This window comes from Oxyura jamaicensis, chromosome 15 (assembly GCF_011077185.1).
Source record: "Oxyura jamaicensis isolate SHBP4307 breed ruddy duck chromosome 15, BPBGC_Ojam_1.0, whole genome shotgun sequence".
Classification (NCBI taxonomy): Eukaryota; Metazoa; Chordata; class Aves; order Anseriformes; family Anatidae; genus Oxyura; species Oxyura jamaicensis.
The window spans coordinates 5,595,166-5,618,645 of NC_048907.1; the positions used below are offsets into that span (position 1 = coordinate 5,595,166).

The 23,480-nt window shown below is 56.3% G+C and overlaps 1 protein-coding gene across 1 annotated transcript in view; it reads left to right on the forward strand.

Moving 5' to 3' along the window:
- The window catches only part of KSR2 (kinase suppressor of ras 2), a 52,302-nt gene extending 30,693 nt beyond the window's left edge, over nt 1-21,609 (forward strand). Inside the window, exons 16-21 of the mRNA XM_035340897.1 lie at nt 8,922-9,018; nt 11,904-12,037; nt 14,868-14,999; nt 16,655-16,784; nt 17,076-17,209; nt 17,966-21,609. Of these exons, the coding sequence (XP_035196788.1) occupies nt 8,922-9,018; nt 11,904-12,037; nt 14,868-14,999; nt 16,655-16,784; nt 17,076-17,209; nt 17,966-17,972 (634 nt within the window). The 3' untranslated portion in view covers nt 17,973-21,609. The remainder of the gene's footprint in view (nt 1-8,921; nt 9,019-11,903; nt 12,038-14,867; nt 15,000-16,654; nt 16,785-17,075; nt 17,210-17,965) is intronic.
- Nucleotides 21,610-23,480: the final 1,871 nt, after the last annotated feature.

Consider the following 23,480-nt stretch of genomic DNA (forward strand, 5'->3'; position numbering starts at 1 on the left):
GCGCAGCACGGTGCTGTCTTGGCAGCTTCTGGCCCGGAGGGGTTTTTGTGTGGTCTGCTGGCCGGTGCTTGGATAAGTGATGGGGTCTGGAGGGTGTGAAGCAGTGGGGCAGCAGGCCCCACGAGTGAGCTGGTGGTGTGGAAATGGCTCAGGCATCTATCTGTAGGCTTAGCAGGGCATGAGTTCTGTGTCAAATTGTCCTCGGTACAGCCAGAAGGACAGCAGAGGTGTGGGAATCTGGGTGTGCTCAAGGAGGGCTGGTGCTCTAAGGAGCTTGTCCATGGGGGCTCCTCGCTCCCGACCCCCTGCAAGATGAGTCACGGTCTCCTGGACCGTTCCCTTCCTTTCCCAAAGTATTTGTCCCTGTGGTACCCCCAAAATTGTGCGTGGGACAGGGCCAGGGGAGGGAGACGTGGCCTTCGGGCACAGAAGCGGAGGCACCATGCTGCAGAGACGCATTGAATCCCCTCGTGTCTCTCCTGATCACCGAGCCTTGACCTGCCATCATGTAAAATCCATCTATCCCTGAATATTCAGCTGCTCCCCCACCTCCAGGTGATGACTGCAGCTGAGTTTCCCCAAGGTGAGGCTGAATTTCCATCCCTTTCCCGGCAGCGTTTCGGGACGCAGAGCCATGAGCCCTTTGCGGCGCGGGTCTGCTCGCCTCCCCAGTCCTATTCAACCCCAGGAGCGGAGCAATTTATTTTATTTTATTTTATTTAGCTCTGAAGTATTTCCTATTCTAACGCCTCTTTATATAAACCCGCTCAGGTGCTGCTTTTGACAGCTTTGACAAAATAAATACGTGCACCGCAGCCGCTTGAAGCATTAATGGGGCTGCCAAGCACGCCGCTCCGCTTTCTTTTCCTCCCCAGCTGCACTCGGTCCTTTTTAAGGTCAAAATACGGCGTTATGGGATTGCTGGAAAAACAATCTGCACTCACAGCATCGCTGAGCGTTGCGTGCTCGTTGCCTGCAGCCACGAACCCACTTTTATCCCTGTTCTTCGAAGGCTGGAGCAGCATTGCTGTAGTTTTTCGGTTTCAGCCGGGGGCTGTTCAGCTTCCTCCTGCTGTGCTTGTGCTCTCTGCACGATCTGCTCGTGGCTGGTGGTGGTGCTGGGCTGGCTACGAGGGTGCTGGAGAGCTGAGGAGGAGGAGGGTGGTGGATGGAGGCGCAGAGAGCAGACTCTGGATTTTTGGGAAAATGACTGCATGGCCCTTAGCCCCGGGGTAATTTCCAGGCACATGTTACTCCCTTTGGGGCTCCCCGTGGGGCTTTATTCTGCTGCCACATCCTCAGCAGCACCACTGGGGCTCTTGTGGTGCTGCCCCGGGCAGGGATGCTCCCTGGTGCCTGGGGTCCCTTCCACGTCTCGGAGCCCCTTCCACCATGGTACAGGCAGGAGCTGGTGCGTGGGGATGGTCCAAGGCGCTGGGATGCTGAGGATGCACAGACAGGAGCTGCTGGCCCTCCTGGGAGGGGCCCTGCTCCTTGGGGGTGCCCAGAGATGCCCACGCAAGGACACGGAGAATTTTCCCCACCAAGGGAAGCGAAACCCCTGGCAGCTATTGCAGCCCCCCCAGCTTCCTGCGGCACGCTCCAAGCAGCTGCTCTGCCTGCAAGGGGCTTCACCGCGCCGTGCAGCCCGGAGGGGTTATTTATAGGAGGGTTTATTTTTGCCTTTTCACATCCCTGCGTCTTCCTTCCTGCTCAATCGTGTTATTCCAGGCCGCTCATCAGCAGGCAGCGATCTTCCCCTCCAAGCCCCGCAGCCCACATGCATTTTCCTGACGTGGAATCAACATTACAGCTGAGGGGAAACTGAGGCAGGGCTGCCTTCTTCTCCGGTAACCATTGCTCCAGCCCGAGCATCCCGAGGTGTCTCCTCCCAGCATGAGCCCACAAGTCAGGAAAAGGGGGAGAAATTCAGCTGCTCGTAGGAATGCAGCGGTGGTTTGCACGGTGGCGGCTCCGCCGGAGTCGCTAATGGATTTTCTCTCGGGTAATGAGCGGTGGGGACAGTTAGCATTCATCTTAATTAGTCTCGAGCGAGAGCGGGTGGGAGCCGTGGTGCCGCGAGTGGTGTTTAATGGACAGCGCGGGGAGCAGCTCCCCAGTCCTTGGCTGGGTGGAGAGGAGGGAGTGAGAAATTGTGGTTTGTGCAGCACGCGGGGGAGCCAGGAGCGGCTTTTGCTGGCGATGAATGAGATGAAGCTGGGTCCGGGTGAGCTCACGCTGCTGCTGTCCCCATCCGCAGCCACCAGGAGGGAGGTGACGCCTCGGCCACCCAGGGGGACCCCGCCAGGACAGAGTATCACAGTTCTACAGTGCTGCCAAAAAGGCTCGAGCCACCCCCGGGTTTCTGGGAGTCTACGTGCGCCTTCCTGGGAAAAAAAAAAAAAAAAAAAAAAGAAGACCCAAATTTTGGTGCTTATCGATCCTTTCTGGCACTCCGGGGTCTGGGAGAGGGGCTCAGCAGCTTGGGGCTTTTTGCGGAGGGCTCTCGTGGGATGGGAAAGTTGCTTGCAAGCAGGAAAAAAGGATGGGAAAGCTTAGCAGGAGCTGTGTGCCCAGCGGCCTGGGATGCTCCTGGCTGAGTTTTGGACTCTTGCTCCTCATGGTGCAATGCTAGAGGGGCCCCAGATTTACCGGGGTGCAACCAGGAGCCAGGTCCTTTGCTGCGAGCCTCCTGCCTGGGCAGAGGAGCCGCCGGGAGCGCTCTGATTGATGTCCCTGGTGTAACCTGCCGGGAAGACCAAGGAGAACGCTGAAGAACATAAAGAATTAAGCTTGACAAGGCCAGGTCCACGTAAGGAGGATTAATTTGCCGAAGGTGCCTTTCAGCAGGGGAACGTTGGGTTCTTGTGCTGGAGAGGGAGCAGCTCCCAGAGGCTCCCCATGGCTGGCCCATGGAGGAGTGCTGGGGAAGAGCATAAACCAAGGGAAAGCATTCCCAGCTCTGCTCTGGGCAATGAGGCACTTGAGACATGAGATTTGAAGGCATCTCTGTGCAAAGCAGCCGCTCGGCAGAGGGCTGGCAGCTGGCTTGGCATAGCGAGACATCCGCACCGCCCAGCAAGGCTGCTCGCGAGCCAGACATCGAGGATGAAAAGTGCCCGTTTGGTGATCTCTAGCTCAAGGGTCCCATTTTGAGCTGTTTTGTCGTGGTGTTTTTTATTGCAGGCTGGGTGCTGTTGGTCCCCCCTGTGTTCCCTGCATCACCTCCCGTCCCGGCGAGCACCTGGGGTTGGGGAAGCTGCAGGGATGTGCTCCTCTCACTCCATCCATGATCAAACTGGAAAAGGACTGAAAGGAGGAAAACACCCAGGGCTTTGAGGTTTAAATGACCCAAACAGCAGGCTGCTGGGGTAAAGGGGTGGGCCTGCAGCGCCCGGGAGCTCTGGCCCCCTGTTTCTGCAATTAGGGGAGCTCCGCTCCTCCTGACATTTACAGTGTCCCAGCTCAGCTGCGCAGGATTTGGGGCTTGTAGACCTTAATGCTTAGGGAGCTGGGGGATGAATATTAACGGGATTCAAGGGACGGGGGCTTCTCTCCCTCGGGTGCTTTGTCGGGGAGCAGAATCAGCAGGGTTTTGCCTCCCGTGAACCTCCTCGTGCACTGGAGTCCTCCAGCAGTTGCTTTGGGGCTGGAGGAGCAGCCTCCTTTCCTGCCTTTTCGGTTGTTTTTCTCCTCCAGCTTCTGCTGCGCTTCTCCTTCCATAGCATTTAAAGTAATGAAGCCCATAGATCACATAATAAATAGGTATTGACTTCTTGCCACAGGCTGGATCAGAATTGATTGACCCGTGGGAATACACTTCTTTCCAATCAATAGGAGGCCATCAGGCTGGATAAATCTTGATAACGACTGACAACGGGAAAGTCAATACGTGTATTAATATATACATTAAGCGGGCATATATCTTCCGCCTGGAGACAGCGGTGCTCGTGGCAGCGGGAGGAGCGGGACGGGAGGGGAGGAGACCGAAATATTCGGGGTGAGGAGGGTTTGGGGACGGGGAAAGGCACCGGCACGGTCCTCTGGGGTGTGCTTTGTGGTGGAGTGAGAGCTTGGGGCTGAGTCTCGAGTCCAAGTCCCGGCTGGCAGCCTCTGATCCATCCCCGTGGCCAGCTCCTTGTGGGCAGCACATTAAGGGAGCAAACACAGTTTTTTGTTTTGGTTTGTTTTTGCTTTAGTTAACGATTATTACGATGGCTATTCCCAAGCAGTCAGGTTCGAGGGAAGCTGCTGTCTTGATCACAAGGCTCGCTGCTTCTTCAAAAGCAGGTGTTTCTCTATTTCTTTGGCGTCCTGAAGTTCGGAGTAGCAGGGGGGTCAGGGAGCAGGGAACACATTAGGCTACAAGGAGGGGTGAAATCATCCTCGCATGTCCCCGTGCATCCAGCCAGCCCTCCCCAAGCCGATTACGAGTGTACCCTTTCCAAAGGCACCACGTATCAAGTATTCTGGGGCGACTTGTTTGCCATCGGGGCTTTAGATAAGCCTCTTGGGACCGTGGCTGCTTTGCATTCACCTGTCTCGTGGCTGTTTTCAAAGCAGCTGTAGAAGAGCTCGCCTCCTCCGGCACTATCTCCTTGAAATAAAAATGCATAGAGTTGGCTTTTTCCAAATAACTACTTTCTTCCAAAGCCATGCCAGGGCTGTAGCTGCTGTTTAAAGGGGCTGATTGCCCTCCTCCTCCCCCAGCCCTGCTGGCTCTGTGATATCAGGGAGGAAAATCCAGCTGCCTGCCCCGTGCCCATCTGAGGATGTTTCCATGGGGCAGCAAGCGAGGGCTGAGCACAGCAACGTGTCTTTGTGCCTCCTTTGCCCCAAGCTGGGTGCTGGGGCTGAACAGCTTGCTCCTGGATGGTGCTGAGCGCCTTGCTGCTGGAGCTCTGGGAGCTGGGAGATTTTTGTATGGAAACAAGTGTTTCCTGCTTGATAAAGCCAGGGAGAGCCTGGCTTCGGCTGGGAGGTGGCGTTTGTCCTGGGAAGTGTTTTACCTTCCCAGGGATGCTCCAGGAAGGTCGGGACTCGATGCTGCTGCTGCTTGGCAGTGCCTTGGGCTGATGCACTCGTTGTTTTTGTGGCCCAGCAAGGAAGGATTGTGTTCTCCCAGTGCCCGGGAGGAAGGAAACCCCACGCGGCGCTTGTCACAAGCGCAGGGAGCGAGGAGGGAAGGCGGCTCCCTGCCTGCCAGAGGGCGTAGCAGTGAGGTGGAAAATGAAGTTAAAGCTGAAGTCCCAGGGCTGGGATGTTCCCCCACTTGGTCTCGGGGTGTTAGGCAGCTAAGGGAAGAGCTGCTGGGCTTCATGCAGAGGTTTCGGCAGTGGAGCATCCTGCTGAAACCAGCCCTGGCAGGGCTGGGATTTCTCAGTCCCCAGTCACACCGGGTGCTGCTGGCATCCCAGCTGGGCATCACGCAGCTCTGGGTTCCTGCACGGCACCCGACACGTGCCAGCTGTCCCTGTGCTGGTCCTGCTTGCCAAGTAGCGAGTCCCAGCAATGTGGCTCTGCTTGCTGTGACGGCGTCTTTCTTAATATTGCCCCCAAATCGCTCCTTTTTGGCAAAATGCTAATAAGCAGTAAACTGATGGTGGATCAGGAAGCATCCAAGCAGTCTCTGCGGAGCCCTTCCTTTGCTCCGGCTTTGCCCGAGCTCAGATGTGACCTGCTGGCAGGGGTAGCTTTATATTAAAGCACTTATTAGTAATTCCCACTCTCTCCTCCTGTCTCTCCCCTGGGCGGATGATGCCGGCTATCACCATGGCATCTGAGCCGGTTCCCCATACATCAATTCAGCAGCAAGCCATGAGCTGCCCGAAGTCTGGCATTTATCACTTTGGGGTGTTCAGAATGATCCTATTTAGATCCTATTTAATGGCCCACCGTCACATTTGTATGGATGGCTGGGCAGGGCGAAGAAAAGCGCAAAAAACCTGCTGAAGTGACAGCGTCACGAGCTGAGCACGGCCGCCGAGGTGCAGAATTTGTTCCAGCACGAGTGAGCAGGAGCCAGGCTGAGGTCTTAAACCCTATCGAGGTGATGACCATCAGTACTGCAATGAGGACGAGGCTGTTCCCCCATCAAATGGCAGAAATATCAAGAAGCAGTGCTCCTGCTCTTCCTAACTCATCCCTCCCGAATTGTTCCTCTGCAAGTCACTTTGGCTTTGCTCCCGTTGCTGATGTCTCCAGCCCACGCTGGTGAAATGCAGAGTGTTTATAAAGCAATTTGGGATTTGGCTTGCTTGGCTGAACACTTCAAAAACTCGTCTTGAATAGCAAGCATCTGCAGTGGGATGGGGCCGGGGCTGTCCTGGGGCCGGGAAGGCTGCGAGGGAACATTTGGGGTCGATGTGAGGACCAGGGACCCTGGCTTTGGAGGGATTTGAGCATCCCCCTGTCAGCTTTGGGTGGGTTCAGTCTCGTGTCACCACCTTGCCTGGGTGCAGAGAGGTTTATTTCACCTTCGTTTCAGGTGTCACTCTGTGTGATCCGAAGTGGGGTGGGTGCCACCTCCCAGCACCGATCACTCGAGGCAGGGACGTGTGCGTGCGCCCCTGGCACCTCGCTTTGTGCGCTTTGAGCGCTCCGTGCCCGCTCCTCCCGCCCGGATGGGGACTATTCACAGCGGGCGAGGAACGAGAGGGACCCAAATTGCCGGGGGCTGCCTTGAAAAGGTTCCGCAGGTGCTTGCTAAATAGACTCAGGTGCTGCATAATAGGTGCAAACAGGGCTTTGTGGCTGCGTTGGCAGCTCCTTATCCAGCGAGAAATCGCTAGCAAACACCCGGTGCGGCGTCGGCTGGGTGAATTCACGCCGAGGAGCTATTCATCAGCGGGGAACGAGTCACGGGGCTGCGTCCCCAGGGACGGAGCAGCGGTGGCCACGTGTCCTCAAGTATTGGGGCTCCTGCGGCCTCTGCCTCCCTTCGTGGAGCCCCCAGGGCTGGGAAGGCAGCAGAGATGGGAATCTCATCGGAAAGGATTTATCGCTGCACTTTGGAGAGGCAGCAATCGGTGGCTGTTTTTTTTTTCCTCCTAACCAGCCCTTTTTATTCCAGGAAAACAGCTGATGTTAACTCACTTCGGGGCTGAAATCAAAGCGAAGTTCTTAAGTTGAATTTGTAGTGTTGATTCATAACTAATCCGGCCCATGAGCAACTTCTGGTAACAGTTTGCTCCGGAGGGAAATCAGCATTTGCTGCGGGTTGGGGAGAGTTGTGATAACGTGTGTGTGTGTGTGCGCAGCCAGGGACGGCGAGCTGGGGCTGAAGCTGTTAACCTGTTGCCTCGTGGGGCTTAAGCTCTACAAGGCTATTTAGCAAATCAATGCAGAAAACTTCACGGTGGAGACAGAATTTGTGTCCGTTATTATTCTGCCCCCTTTAATTCCAGCTGCAGAAAGCCAGGGGCACGGATTGCCTTTATCACTCATTCCCAAGCAATATTGAGAGCACCGGCATCCTAATCTTCAGAAAAACTCATATTTGTCCCCGACTGCAGGCAAACTATTCGGCAGATAAAGCAGCTGGTTTAGCTAGAGAAAACTGACGTCCACGACTGCGGATGCTGCAGCTCGGGCGGTCACAAGCGTGGCTCCTGCAGGCGCTGGCGGCAGGGCAGGGGCGAGCAGGCAGCTGCACGGGTGGGTGCGAGGATGCCCCGAGCCCTGCGGTGTCTGCCCAGCTCGTGTGCACGTGGCAAGGCTATTTCCTACATGATCTGCAGGAATGTGCTTTGAAAGGTGCCGTCGCCTTCCCAAAATGTGTGAAATTTTGGCTCGCTCCTGTTCCTGCTTCACTGCTCGACCTGGGAATGGTGCTTGTTGGTGCAGTTTGGCAATGGTGCTCGTTAGCCACGTGGAGATTTGGGCGTTGGGGCAGGAGGTGCTGTAAGCCCGTCTGAGAGGAGCAAGCAAGGATTTATCCCAACCCAACCAATTTAATCCCCAAAAGTGCTGCCGGGAGCTCAGCGTTTCCCCGCTTTCTGGAGGCAAGCCCCTGCTGTTGGGTGGAAATTTGGGGACATCTACACCTGCCTTTGCTTTGCATCCCAAGGGACAGCAGTGGGCAGGGGGAGGGGAGCGCGGACAGGAGTTAAATCCTGCAACTTCTTGTTTGTTAACGAGAACAAGATCAATTAACGTCTGCGCTTCCTGAAGCCTCTCTAACGAGACGCGCGCCTGCCTGGCGCTTTGTTTCTCAGGCACAGGTATCCAGTCCCATCCCTCCAAAGTTGCCTGTAATGAGCGTGGGTGGATGTAGAAAAGCAAAAAAAAGCCCCTTTTTTGTGGGCGGGAGTCGAGGCAGCATCCACCCACGTACTCCATTATGATATTCAAATGTCAATATATTTTTAATTGGTTTATATGCCCCCCCTCCCCCTACAGCTGCCTTTGGTAATTAAGGCTCTGTAAATAGATTTTACTGTAATTGGTACGAGAAGGAAAATTGGAGGACATTGTACAGTGCATTGGTTTTTTTTTTGTGTGTGTTTTTTATTTTTTTTCTCCCTGTCTTTCCTCTTTTGACTCATGTTACATCTGTGAGCATTGTATCCCACAGGGGAAGAGGCGGGGAGGAGACGCGGACAGTTTTGCACCAAAAAAATAAAAAAAAATAAATTAAAAAGATGCTTGCAGCGAGAGGGCCAGCTGGGCTGCTGCTGGCCGGGACATGGGGACAAGATGGGGATGAGCCCCGGGGATGACACCAGGGTTGGCACCAGGGTTGGCAGAGTTGGCTCCCTCCCTCCCAGTGCCCCCAGTATCGCTGCTAAGCCCCCGGTACACCCCTAGGTGTGCCACCCCCGGTGGCTGTCTGCCACCCCTGCCCTTGTCATGGGGGGATGTTGCTGGGCAGGGCATTTGTCGGCCGTGCTGTTATCTTCTCCCTTCTCCTGTCCTTCCAGCCTGTGCAAAGGACGGACTCTCTACTCGGTGGTGAGAGACGCCAAAATCGTCCTGGACGTCAACAAGACGAGGCAGATAGCGCAAGAGATCGTGAAGGTACGGCGTGCTGGGGGGGAGACGGTGGCACTGCAGGGGGGCAGGACCCCCCCGTGTGCCTGTCAGCACCCTGCCAAGCTGGCCCAGCACCCACAGCACCTTCTGGGTCCAAAACACGGGGCTGGCAGAGATCCCTACAGCTCCCGGGGGATCCATGGGCACTGCTGGAAGGGCTCCCTGCAGCTCCCGGGGGATCCAAGGGCACCGCGGCTGGCCCAGCCTGGTGCCAGCTCCTCTTCCCCCTTGGAGGTGAAGGAGTTTTAGGTCCAGCTCTTCCGCAGGTGGACATTCCTCTCCTCCTGACGTGAAGAAAAAAATAGTTGGGGGAAAGTTGCTGTGGGTTCATGGGGCTGGGAGGGACGGGGAGCAGAGGCCAGGGAGGTGCAAGGGGCGCTGGGCAGATGTGGCTGAGCCCTGCGTCGTGGTGATGGGGAGAAGCAACAAGAGGTGAGCCCCATGTCTTTGCTGGGCTGTGCTGGGGCACCCAGCTGGACATGGGTGCTCCTGGCCCACCCCGTGGGGCTCCATGCCCATCCCATGGGTGCTCCCAGCCCCTTGGGTTACACCGTCCACCCCACGCATGCCCCAGCCTGCCTGGTGGCACCTTCTTGCAAAGCTCTGGGCTGAATTTGGTGTGTCCACTTTTTTTTATTTTTATTTTTTCCTAATTTGTATTTTCTATTTTTAAAAGAAGGATTTTTCCTGCTGAGCAAACATCTCAGGCATCAAATATGTTCTTGCCTCCCAAATGCTCACAGCAGGAGTTGATGGCTCGGGTCGGCCCCTCTCTCCGTACCAGTTGTTTCCTCCCACTGGTTGGGGTTTCAAGGAGCGGGCTGGGAGGCTGCTGTCTCCTGTGCCTGCCCGTGTGTTCGGCGTGGGTTGGGGATCCGAAGCCCTTCGTGGTATTGCAAGGAAACACCAGCACAGGAGATCTCAGCAGGGCTGGACCCATGAGAAGGGAGCATCACGGTGAAAAAGTCACCCGTGAGATCTGCCGAAGCAAATCAGCAAAAGTGCCGTAGACCCAGCTTCATCCCCGACGGCAAACCTGCTCTCCTGCATCCTCTCCTCTATTACGACTTGGTTGGGTGCCCCCTGCAACCCGCACTGGGCAGGGGATGCTGGCTCTGCCCTGAGGAGGCAGTGGAGCTGCAATTAGCAGAGGTCTAATTGCACGGGATGGGCTTTGGCAGGACTGGGGAGCAGCACCCCGAGGAGGTGCGGGTTGGGCGACACGGGGAGCTTCAGCTCCACTGCCCAGCCCAGCACTTGAGTGACTTTATCCTTTGATTCTCCGCATGAGACAAGAGATCCTTTAAGCTTATTGGATTACCGGGTGCAAGGGCTCTTGTTCTGCTGCGATCCTTGGGAGCCGAAAGTTAATTTGTTTAAGGAGCGAAGCCGGCAGAGGGAGCTGGCTTTTCGCTCACGCGGGGCATCGGAGCAAATGACAGCGCTGCTGTGCCGTGCATTGTATCGGCTGGAATTTGCTCTGGGATCTGTGGTATCCCTCGTGGAGGCCCCGGCTTTGTCAGAGGGGCTGATTGCTCCTCTGGGAATGCCTACAGCAAAGTTTTGCCCATGCTCCCTGGTCTCTGAATGCGTCATGGAGCAGATCCATCGTGGCAGTCACTGCGTGCAGCTCGCAGGAGGCTCGGTGGCACTGCTGGAGGATGGTCCAACCTGGACCTTGGCACCCACAGCCCCTTTGGGAAGCATCCTTTCCCATTCTAACACTGCATCCCAGCTCTGTAACTCGGTCCCCAAACCCAGCCTCTTCCCAAGACCCTCAGCAGGAGGTCGTGGAGGCTGCACCCTCCTCCCGAGGCGCAGGGACAGAGCCTTTGGGTCTGAGTGCGCACCCAGATTTTGGTGTGGTGGTCGAGCTCAGGATGCGCAGCATTCACGAGCTGATTGCAGGGTGATTGATGGCCCCAAAATGCTGGAAAATAATTGCACGGTAGATGCAGCACCGTACAGCTACTGCATGAAGAATGTGAGGCACGAAGGTACTGGTGGTGTCTTACAGCAGATTTTTAAACCTTATCATCGCTCCGTGTGCTGGGACTTGCAGACCCCTAACGAATCCAGCTCTGGCTGTGGCACCTCGGGCATCTGCAGCCCCCCTGGTTATCCGGGGCGGGTTCCCACGTGGTCCGTGGCCATACGTGAAATGATCAGAGATAGGATGGTGCCTTGTGGAAACCCACTTCAACCCTCCTGTGCCAGTGGTGGAGAACTGATAATTGCTCTCAAGCAACAGTTCAGTAGCCCCTTCAGCATTTATCCTCGGGTCCTTCCATCTGGAACAAGTTTCCCCAGTCTGCTTAGGAGGATGAAAAGTGGGACAGCACCATGAGCCTTGCAGCCAGGATAAATGTCCCCAGCGCCGTCCCGTTGAGCTACGTGTCCGCCCGCAGGCTGCTCCATCAGATGATGCGCAACAAGCCCGGTGCAGCCGAGTTTGGATTTCCCACCCGCGGCCTTTTTTTTGCCTCATTAGCAATAATTTTAATTAACTGCCAAGTAGTTTTTCCTAGGGGAAGGGAATTAAGGCAGGACTCCTGCGAGGCTCTTGTTCCAAGTCTAACCGTGCCGGTGTGCACGTGGGAAGCCCTAATGGCTCCGGCAGGGGATGTGATAGTGGGATGGAGAGCGCTGCCTTGTTCCCCCTCTGCTCCCAACCCCAAAAGAGAATGAAGGCGAAAACATCACCATCGATTTCCCAGCGGAGGATTTCAGGGATGCTGCTTTGCTTTGCCATTTCTTTCTCTGCGTAATCAATTAATCAGGGAGCAGTCATGGGGTTGCCCCTTTTCTGCTGTTATCCTCTTCGTTTGTGCTTCTTGTTCAGCTTTTTTTTCCTCTCCGTTCTGCCCTAGGGGATGGGGTACCTGCACGCCAAGGGGATCCTTCACAAGGACCTCAAGTCCAAAAATGTTTTCTACGACAACGGGAAGGTGGTGATCACGGACTTCGGCCTCTTCAGCATCTCGGGCGTTCTCCAAGCAGGCAGGTAGGACACGGCGCGATGGCAGTCCCGGGTTTGTCCCCAGTCCTGGAGCTCCCCTTTGAGCTGGGGACATGGGGAGGGACCCAAAAAGCTCATTTGCACATGGCTGCTTGGGTCTGCAGCCTTGGTGGGCACTAGGACAAGGGAGTCTTTGGGTGTCCTTGGGCTCCACTTCACCAGGGCCAGGAAAGCTGCTTTAATTCCTTGTTCTTTCCCCAACGATATTGGTATAATCTGACGGCATCTGCTCTATCCCGTGCTCCTTGGCTGCTGAATGATGCCGTGCTGGTGACCTTTTGGATGCTGCGGACATCTGGCCGTGGTGTCTGCACCGAGCCAGGGCATGGAGCACAGCACAGCAAGCAGAGAGCCAAGCTCGGGACATTTACAGCGTTGCAATGTTTCGCTATCTCTTTCAGTTTGAAGTCAAGCACATTTGGTAAATGCTCCCTATTATTATTATTATTATTTTTTTAAAGTGTTTTGGGAGGTTTGCAAGCTGTATGCATGGCAGCACAGAGTTTCAGCATTCAAAGGAAGAAAAGCAAAGCTGGGTGGGGGAAAGGAAAGGAGGGGAAAAAGAATAGAGGTTTTGTTTTCTGGTTTGGGTAATACTGAACAAAAAAACATTGCGGGTTGTGCGGTGCCCAGCTGGCCCTCTGGGGCTGCTTTTGGCCTCACCCACTGCAGAAGGTGTTGCTGGAGAGGTTGTGGCTGGGGGGACTTCGCTCCTGCCTGTACGAGGCTGCAGCTCACTGCAGCAGCAGCAAAAGGCTTTGGGTAAAAATGGGCAGATTTTGCCAGGGGGCAAAGATTTTTCGGGAATGAATGTGCTGCTGGACATGGATGTCCCACGGTTGGTCAGAGCCGACGATATTTCCACGATGTTATTGTCAATGATGCTCTGGAGATAAAAAGCAAGGTGAGGCACTGGGGAAATGGGAAGCTGGTGCCGTGGGTGATGCACGGCCTTCTCTGCCCAAGATCGGGGTGACACTGGGGGATGAAGCCACGAAGACTGCTCAGGAGTGGAAGGAAGGTACACGGGGCTGGGCAGAAATACAAGGTCTAACAGAAACAAGCAGCGTTTTGCTAGGAAAATGGAAACCACGGGGAAAATCCTGCAGAAGGAGCCTTGGGGGTGGCTGCCCTGGACTGCTGGGCCCCCACGCATCTTCAGCTGGGGGAAAGCTGGGATCTGCACTCATCATTCGCCACAGGTTCTGAAGCAGCAAGTGTCTGCAGGTCTGGTTTCCCTGTTCAGGGTGGCTCCTTACAGCTGGCTACGCTCTCTCACAGACGAGGAACAGTGACTGAGCCCAACCTGGGTTCCCTGGAGGCTCCCCACATGCATGTGAGCAAATGTTTGCAGGTCGGGTGAAGGTCGGGGATGTTACTTTATGTGACTGAGGACTACAGCCTGGCCTGTTTTCCCAAGGGCTAAAAAATGCTGGAGCTTCCAATTCCTCCTCATCCACCCAGCACAAGGCTGCCTGAAGTTCATGCAAGCACCTGGCATGGCGATGTGCTCACGCTGCGACATGTGAGAAGGCTATCGAAACTATCTTATCCTGGTGATCTTGTCTTTATTTTTTCCTGTATTTAAACATTGCAGGGCTCTGCAGGGCTGCTCTGTAATTAGGAGAGGCGCCGGGTGGCTTGGAGTAGTCTGAAGAGCTCTTCTGCTCTCACTCTTGCTCTCTTGTTCAGCGGTGGTGCTCGGCGCTTGGCTGATGGTGCTCCTCTGGTACTCAAAGCAGCCAGGTCAGTTATGAAGGCAGGCAAGCTTTTGTCACAAAACCTCAAATTGTCATAATTTCACCAAATTCGGGATTGCACTGCCCGCACGGTGGGGCACCAAGGAGAGGAGCCATCGAGTCCCAGGGCTCCATCAGCGGTCGTGTGGGATGTTTGCTTCCCCACACATCCTCGGGAAGGCAGCGAGGAACAAACCGGGAAAACTTCCTCCATGGGAGACAGCGAGCCCTTCCTTCTCACGGGGCAGCTCTGTTACCTCCTGAAGAACGGTGCTGCCGAATTCTTCATCGACATGCAATGAAGCTGCTTAACATCTTGCTACCCACCGGCTGCTCTGCACTCCCTGCCTGCTGTAGCGCCAAGGTGATGCCGGCTCCTTTCCAGCCCTCCTATGTCCCACCACCGTGGTCAGGGACATGTCCCCACTGTGGCCACCTCCTTGCTGCTGTCAGGGGAGAAGCATTAATTTGGTGAAGCAGCTCCAGAAGGAGCAGGAGCAAGCGGAGAGAGGCGCGGAGTTGTGCCACCGGTGCTGTGGGAGGATGAAGGGAGGAAGCCACCAGCATCATCCTCAGCTGTTGGCCAAATGTATTTGTACCCAATGTATTTGTACTGGCTGCGGGGATCTTGAGGAGGTATGGAAATGATGGCCTGGAGGAGCTCTTTGGGGTTGAACACCTGAAAACACTGATTTCTGGACCATTACAGGGTGATTTGGCTTGGAAGAGACCCTTGGAGGTCCCTAGCCCCTGCTTGGATCAAAGCAGAACCAGCGCAGGCATTCGTGCTGATGGGATTTACCCAAGATAATGTTTTACCCTGCTCTTCCGAGGCATTTTGGCACAATGGTCACAGTGAGGGCCACGACAGAGCAAGGTGCCAGCCCCAGTTGTGCCCCGCCACCTGGCAGGGACAGGCACGAAGCCACCACGCCTGCTGGCGTTTATCCCAGTGGGGTTAAAGCCCAGCCTTGGGGAAAACCAGGCGTAAATGGAGAGAAGGAGCAGGGGCTGGGGGGAGCTGGTGGCGATGCCTGCCCCGCGGTACCCATGGTCTTGTCTCCGTGTGCCGGCAGGAGGGAGAACAAGCTGCGGATCCAGAACGGCTGGTTGTGCCACCTCGCCCCCGAGATCATCCGCCAGCTCTCGCCCGACACCGAGGAGGACAAGCTGCCCTTCTCCAAGCACTCGGATGTTTTTGCGCTGGGGTAAGTCCCTGCGGTGTGGCCTCAGACCATTGCTGGGCTCGGGGCATCATCCTGCTTCCAGAGAGCTTGGGTTCAACCCCCTAGATCACCAAGTCCTCCTGTTCCACGTGTAGACAAGGGTGACTTGGGGAAATTGCCTCTTCCCAGCATGGGTGCTGATGGGGAAGCTCCTGGAATGGGATGGGGACGCAGTGGGATGGGGGTGAAGTGGGACGAGGAAGCCATGGTAAGGGGATGTGATGGGATGAGGATGCCGTGGGAAGGGGATGGGATGGGATGAGGTTGCAGCGGGATGGGGTTGTGCTGGGATGATGCAGTGGTGTGGAGATGCCGTGGGAAGGGGCCACAGATCCCAAAGCCACCAACCCCCCCGATCCTCCCGGCTGGATGCCCGCTGGTCTGAGCGGCGGTGGCTGCCACGGGGGCTGAACGCACAGGGGGAGGAGATGCCAAGAGGCTGAGCAGAGGAGAATTGATGAGTCTCCTTCAGTGGGAGCATTCAGCCGACCGGCTCATCACGCCGGCTATTTATCTAGAAGAAAGCATCCTTTATGGCAGGAGTCCCATCACGCCCCAACAAAACGTTTCCCGAGGTAGGCGTAGGGCTGGAGGTTTTATCCGGAGGATTAATTTTCTCGTGCACACCTTAAAGACTGCGGGCCACGGTGGTTACTTTACATGAAGCTCCTATCTGAGGCAATATTTCCATCAAAACCGCCGTAATTAAAGCTGAAAGGGTTTGGAGTTCTCCTCCCCCCAAGGTAGAACTTGAGCACAAAGACAAAAAAAAAGGAAAGAGAAAAAAGAAGTAATTAAGGGATCTGGTCAGGCTAAGTGAAAGCTGGTTACTTTGACTTTCTTTTTTATTTGAGAATGAGCAATTCAGTAAAGGAGCCAGCAGTTTCCTTTAAAGATTTTCTCATAATTTCACTCTTCCATGTTTCTGTGCCCTCCTGCGAGCTGGGCAGGATGCTGGACGGTCCCCGTGGGCTGTCACGGTCACAGCTCCCCTTGGAGATCATTCCCCTCCCGTGATTTGGGGACAGTAACAGGGGAAGAGCTTTTAGAGACTCTGGGGAAGGAGAAAAGTCAGCCCTCAAGCTCCCAGATAGAAACTTGAATTTTGCAGCATTTAATGCATCCAGGCACCGCCAAAATCCCGCGGTGGGTTCTCCCTGTGCCCACCGAGCATCTTGTCCCTGCCGCCTGCCTTGTGTGGCAATCGCTGCTGTCGAGCACAGCACACGCAGATATTTTATCCCCCTCGAGTCCCTTCGCAGCGAATTTTATAAACGTGGAGCAAAACCATAGGCACGGACAGGGCTGCCTGCCTGCAGCATCGCCGCATGAGATTGATGCTGCCTCGAAGTGAGGGGGAAGTGGCTGAAGAATCCCATGTGGTGGAGCTGTTTTGGGTCTGGGGATGATTCCCCTGGGTCGGGACGTTCGCCTTTCCCCTGCTCATGCTCCTGCGTGCAGGGATGGAGGGCAGCACTGATGTCTTTGTAATGAGCACGGAGCATCTCTGGCCATAAGGACAGGCTGTGGATGGGTTTGGGGCAGGGAGAGGTGGCCGCGGGTGTGTGACATTGAGCCGTGCCCCCTCGGGGTGGCTCCCAGCCCCTTGCTGCCCCTAAAACCCTGTGTCCCACCAGCACCATCTGGTACGAGCTGCACGCGCGGGAGTGGCCCTTCAAGACGCAGCCGGCGGAGGCAATCATATGGCAGGTGGGGCGGGGGATGAAGCCCAACCTCAGCCAGATCGGGATGGGCAAGGAGATCTCGGTACGTGCTGTGGGGCGGGCGGATCCCTGCATGTGTGCGTGGAGGGGGGACGTGCCTCGGGAAACGTGCTGTGCTACCTGCGATCCGCAAGGAAAAAAAAAAACAAAGGGTCCCTCTGGTGAGGCTTTGTCCTGCTGCCACCGTGCCAGCTTGCACGTCTGCCCTTCACAAGGATGTGGGGACCGGGACGGGGCTCCTTGCAGGGGGTGCGGGGTGGGTCTGGGGTACAGGGGTGGTGGTGGGCGAGGGAGCGGCTCCGGGTGCTCACGCGCTCGCCCCGTGTGGCTGCAGGACATCCTGCTCTTCTGCTGGGCCTACGAGCAGGAGGAGCGACCCACCTTCACCAAGCTCATGGACATGCTGGAGAAACTGCCAAAGCGCAACCGCCGCCTTTCCCACCCGGGGCACTTCTGGAAGTCGGCGGAGTAAGTCCCTGCCTGCGCCCCCCAGGGTCCTAGGGGAGAGGTGGGGGTCCCCTAGGGCGAGCTAAGGGAGAGCAGCGAGGGCAATTCTGGCTGCTGCAGGTCCTGCTTGTGCCCCACTGCACAGATTTTTCCTCCTGCCCCTGATAACCAAACCTCCCTTCCTTACCTATTCCCCAAAGCTGGGGGCTTGAGTGTCCCCTGTGCCACCTGCGTGTCCCCGTGTGCTCGGTGCTCCCGGGAGCAGCACGAAGCCAGCAGTCAGACAGCCCCTACATCACCCAGACTTTAAGCCATTAATCAGGAGGGAAGTTAATTGCCAGCCCATGCTCTGAGCAGGCACCAAGACGGCTCCGGCGGCCGGACAAGGAAAGCTGAAGGTTGATGAACCCCAAAGCAATTGATGTGCAATTGCTCCGTTGGCTCTGAGCAGATTTTGCAACCACCGAGCCACACTCGGGCTGCCTGGCAGCTTCCCCTTCGTTACCGGCCCCGTAACCTGCTCACAGCTGGCTCCCACCTTAGTGCCTGGTGCTGGGGGCCACAGATGGGTCCTGGGACCTCTCTGGTGCAGGAGCATCCCTGCCCAAAGGTTGTGGGGACAAGGGACAAAAAGCCCCTGGGGAGTCCTGCCGCTGCATGCAAGCCCTTTCCCCCTTGGGAACCTAACCGGTAACACGTCGGCAGGACGGGTGCAGAGGGCGTTTGGGAAGGTTTCTGCAAAACCACATTGACTCTGCCGTTTTGTCTCCTTTCCAGGCTGTGACCGGAGGAGCTGAGGGACGGTGCCTTCCTCCCCCTGCGCTTCTCCTCGTCCTCACCGCTTATCCTCCAGGCGCCGTGGCAGAGCAGCGGGCGCTGCAGGATGGGAGAGCTGCCTGCTCCCCGCAGCCTTCCTCCCTGACGGAGAGGGGCTGGTGGCCGGGGACCTGTGGGGACACCGCCGCGGCAGGGGGGTGACAGTGGCCGCGTGCACGGTGGCTGCGTGGCCACCACCCTGCCGAGCAGGGCTGGGTGGCTTCAATTTAACACCAGGGCTTCTCTGATCCCAATCAGCATGGTCAGTGCTCACGTCGCTCCTTTGGGGCCGGCTTGCTTTTTGGTTCTTAGGGATTTTATTTAATTTTCTTTTTCATGAAAAAAAAAAATCGAGGGGGGGGGTGGGGTGGGGAGGGGGAACGCTGCTGATTCACGGGTTCCGTGCTGCTGCTATTAGCTGCCCCCCGCCGGGAAATGCATCTGCAGCGTCCCGCTCCTCGGCACCCCGTGGCGGGCAGCGGTGACCTTTCACAAGTGGCTTCTCCGCTCCCGGCCGTGCCCACTTAGGCTCCCCCTGGCTCTCCCTCTCAGCAGGGCACAGCTACACGGCCCCGCTAAATTAGCCCTTGGCCCCGGCGCGGAGCTAATCAGCCGACCTCTCTGCCTCGCCTCTCCCCCTTGCTTCGGGCTCTCTCCAGAAATAGCTGCGCCGTGCCAAGGGCTGTTATTCGGATGCTCGAGGGCTGGACAATCTTGTGGGTTATTTTTTTGGGCTTGTCTGTAGAGCAGCGGGAGCAGGCTCTGGTTGTACAGAGCCAGCATCCCCTTCCCAGCCCCGTAGCTGTCCCAGCATCCCGGACATCCACCATCCATCAGCCAAAGCTCCGAGCTCGCCGCTCTTGGGGCAGCATCTTGGGGCCAGTGCCGTGTCTCGTGCCGGTGTTTCCCTCTCCCTGCTGGCTCGGCTGGGTCCCCGAGCCCATTAGATGAGCTGTCAAGTGACAGCAGAGAGCAAATTGCATTCTCAGGCTCTAACCGAGCGTAATTGCTTGACAGGAGCTGCCCTGAATAATTCAGTCGTGGTGTGAGTTGGTTTTAATTCGGAGCTGTTACACAGCTCTGCAAACTAACCGGCACTGTGGTTTTTGCTGCTCCTCCGACCGGCTCTTGCTGGTGTTTTCTGCTGCTTTGGCTGAAATCGATGAGGATCAGAAGCCTCTGCTAAGCGCTGGAGGTGGGAAGAGCCGTGGGAACAGGGAGGTCCTGGAGGCTCCTTCCTTAAGAAGGTCCTGGGAAAAGGTTGCTCTGGACGGGGAACAGGCTGGTGCTTTGGGGGCACGTCCTGTGCCGTGCTGTCATGTCCCCGCTGCTTTGCACAAAGCGAGGAGGAGGCAGCGGGACCGAGTCTGTGTTTGGCCATGAGGGGGTGAGCCTAGGTGAGCGTAGGGTGCATGCCAGGCTGTGCCAATTCCCCTGGCACCGGGCAGCACCGGCCCTTTGTGGACCCTCTGCACGATGCAGCAGAGCTCGGCATAGGTGGGCGAGCATCTCCCCGCCCTGGTGATGTAGGATGCTCTGCATCTGCTCGCCCTCTGCCTCCTCCACGTCCCTCCTCTTCCCTTGCTCACACAAACCAGCTTCATCTCACCCTGGGCCACCACAGCGGTGTCCTCCGCTGCCTGCCCTCCCCTCCCAAAGCCTCCTCTTGCACTCCCCATCCTCTGTGTGCGTGCCATAAAGTGTTGCACTAAAGCTCAGAGCCTCTCTGAGTTCTCACCAATGCCTTTGCTTGCAGCAGCCCCGGGGACTGCGGGTCTCTGGGGATGGGGACTGGTCCCCACGTCCTGTCCCCACCGCTCCTGTCCCTGTTGCTCGTGCCAGCAGGCTGAGCACCCACAGCTCTGTGCGCCCCGGGATGGGCACGAGGGGGAATCCACGGCACGGGCACTTTGTGTTGGAAAGCTCAAGGAGGTGATGCCGTGGCTGATGCTCAGCATCAGGGGTAGCAAGGTCCTCTGGCCTGGCAGGCACTGTGCAGATTTGTGGTGGAGGTACTTGAAAGACTTTCTGAAGACCTGCTGTGCTTTGGGTGTCTGAAGGTTGCTGAGGGATGCTACAGCCAACAGGTCTCGCCCAGCCCGGCTCTGCCCTTTCTGCCCTATTTTTTCTTCCTGGGGGCATCTCCCCCCAGGGCACAAGCAGAGGGACCATCGCACAGTGGCACCAACAAAAAAATAGCTGCCCTCTATTTACCATAAACGAGCCCAGAAGAGCAGCTCCCTCCCTTCCATTCAGCGCAGCAGCGGCTGTTTGTGCAGCCGTGTTATTTGCATCATGCCTTCTTATTTCTGAAAGTCTTAATTATTTTTTAGAAATGCAAATCTTATTTATTTATTTTTCATTGTTTTTTATTTTTTGACTCCAGCTTTGTGCGTTTTTTTTTTTTTTTTTTTTAATTTTATTTATTTCCCTAGTTTAAAAATATCCAGCCCTTCAGCACGGAGGGGATGTGGGAGCCGCTCTCCACAATGCCCCCTAATAGGACATCTGACGGCGCGAGGAGCTTCCTCCGCCCGCTCCATCGAGCGGCACGAGCCAGGGGGAGGCAGGGATTTATTTGGGGATGCTCCATGCAGGAGACAAGATATTAGAGAGGCATTTTAAGCAGCAGCTCCATGCATAGGGAACCATCCCCAAACCCAGGGGACCCCCGCAGCGCCCTTCTTGGGTGGCTGAATTAGAGCTGGGCTGGGTGCCTGTGGCTTGGAGCTGCTCAGCCTTCGGGTTTGGCAGATGCTGCTGCAGGCTCGGTGCAAACAGCTCAGTCTCGACATCTGGGGACGGTGGGACACACGTGTCCCCACCCCAGCTGGCATCTCCTGTCTCCTGGGGGCCACCAGCCACCCAAGCTGCCCCGGGCGGCGCAGGGTGGGAGCCGGCGGGGCGGTGGGCACGCTTTGCCTCCTCTCCCTTTAATTTATTTTAATTTAATTTAACTTCTCTTGGTTTGCAAATAAGTGGTTTCTCGGGAAGCTTTGTCAGCCTTCTTGATTTCTGTTCCCTGTAAAGTACGCTGTTACATTTCCTTGTACATAAGGTATATATAAATATATATACATATCTCTATATGTATGTATATAGATATATACATATATAACAAGCTCCGAATCCTGTACAGTTTCAAACTGAACTCGATGGCTGCTTTGTTTTCTCCGTGTTAGTTCTGACCGTTGCAGAATGAGCTGGTTTTAATTTCCCGTTTTTCCTCTTTCTGTTTTCTTTTTATAAATATATACATAAATATATATATATATATTTTGTTGTTGTCGTTGCAAGACTCTTGTCACTGGAAAAGAACAATTGTTTCTGGTGAAAAAAAAAAAAAGAAAGAAAAAAAACACACACACACAAAAAAAAGCTGAGAAAGGCACGATGGATCTCCCCGATGTAAATTTGTACAGTAACATTTATAACGTTTTCTACACTTTAAGAAAGTATTTATAATTTCCGCTGTCTGACTGAGTGCGAATCTCCGTGACCTGCAGAACTGGTTAGCCCTTCGTTCCCGTGGTTTGTCGTGCAGTGTTTGGTGAGGTGACAGTGTATGAATTATTTATGCCAATAAAAAACCACTTGGAAAACCAGCGCGCCCCGTGTGCCCACCTTTGGTGCTCGGGGGGACACAGATCACACCTAGCCCCCCCTCCCTAGACCCTCCTCATCCTCACCGACATCCAGCTGACCTGGGGCTTATCATTAGGGAGGATAATTCACGGTGAATGCCTGGGAGGGGAGCACAGGGAGATGGGTAACGGGTAGAACAAGCAGGCGAATAAATCTCAGCCGGGCTGTGCTGGGTGCTGCTGGGGGTGCTCGTCCCCAGCTGGGCCCCCCCGGGACGGCTGAGCCCCCGATGGAGCGCCGGGGGCGCCGTGCATCTGCCGCTCTGTTTGCTGGCTTCTCCCACGCTGTTTTACCGGGGGGGCACCATCCATCTGCCAAAACGCCCGTCGGAAAGCAGCGTCGGGGGCCTTATGGTAGGTGACGGGGAAGAGAATCGCAGCAGGTTCACGATGCTTCCCCCCCCCCCCCCCCCCCTCCACTTTCCCTTCCCGGCCTGTTCCCGCATCACCATCGCCCGGGTGCTTGAAAGGTAAAATAATGATGGCTCGCCATTAATAAACCATGAACCCGCAACACGTTCCCCTGTCGAGGGCTTTTCATCTTTCAAAGCCTGCAGGAGGCAGTAAGCAATTAGGGCAGGCACATCCCGGGGGGGCAGCGGGGCCGGCCGGGGGGGATTTTTGTAGGATGGATGGGGAAAGTGAGACCAGGTAGGACGGGAGAGATGTTGGGGTCTGGGGGCAAAGAGCCACCGCTTGAAACCTTCGTGTGCTCGAGACTTTGTCCCCCAAAAGCTGATGGGGACGCTGGTTTCACCATGGCACTACAGGCCTGTGGGTTCCCCCATGTGAACTGGGGGGGGTCCCACTGGCCTGGATTGTAACCGGTTGGCACTGGTGGGGGACTGGGCAGCACCATGGGGGCAGAGCCACTGATCGATCCCCCTGCCAAGCCCAGGGCAGGGGGTGCTGAGCTCTCAGGTGCCAGCACCGGTATGGGGATAAATCCGCGCTGTGTCCCCAGGAGCAGCCCCAGTGACAGAGTCTGGGGATCTGAGGCTCCCCTGGACCCGGATCTGCGTGTGGATGTGTTGCAGAGCCACACGAATGCGCACACGTGGCCGTCATCTCCGTCTCCCTGCCGATGAATCATGAGCCATTAATATTTCACAGCGGAGGACAGGCGTGCGGCGTCAAAGAGGAGCTGAAACGCGCCTGCTGCCAGCTGGGGACAGGGCTGGGGACGTGGTGGTGGCACGGCGTCCCCGTGTCCCCGTGGCTGCTCGGGTGCCCCCCCTCCCTCTGGACACAGGGGGTTTATACGTGCACATCTTCCCCCAAAATTAAACGTATGCTGAAACCATTTATTGGCATGAACTTAAAAAAAAAATCGGATGTGCAAGTGCCAAACCTGTGCAGCTGCTAGACCTGGATGCCACCACGGAGGGGACCGCGCTGTCACCGGAGGGGTGGCTCCAGGCACCGCTTCTCCCCCCCGCAGCACAGCAGAACAGGCTCGTTTTCCCTCTTTTTGCTCTGGATCAGCAGAAAAAGGAGAAAAAAGCCTGGCTGGGAGCCAGATCACGAGCCCCGAGGGTGAGAAGTGGTGGGTGGCCCCCCGGCAGCGCCTTCACCCACCCCAGCACCAGGATGCGGCCGTGGGAGCCGGGGCTGGGGGTGCCCGGATCGGATCGGTGCCCCCGGGGGTGCCGGATCCTGCCTGGCACAATGGGGCATTGTTCGCCCGCCCTGATTTATGTTTCCTCCTTGTGCTTTCTCAGGAGCCTGCAGCGAGCTCTCGCTGCTGGGGTGCCCTGGGCCGGTCCCTGCTGGGCACCACGGGACCTGGGGGGGTCCTGGCACGGGCTGGGGATCCATGAGCCCTTTGTTAG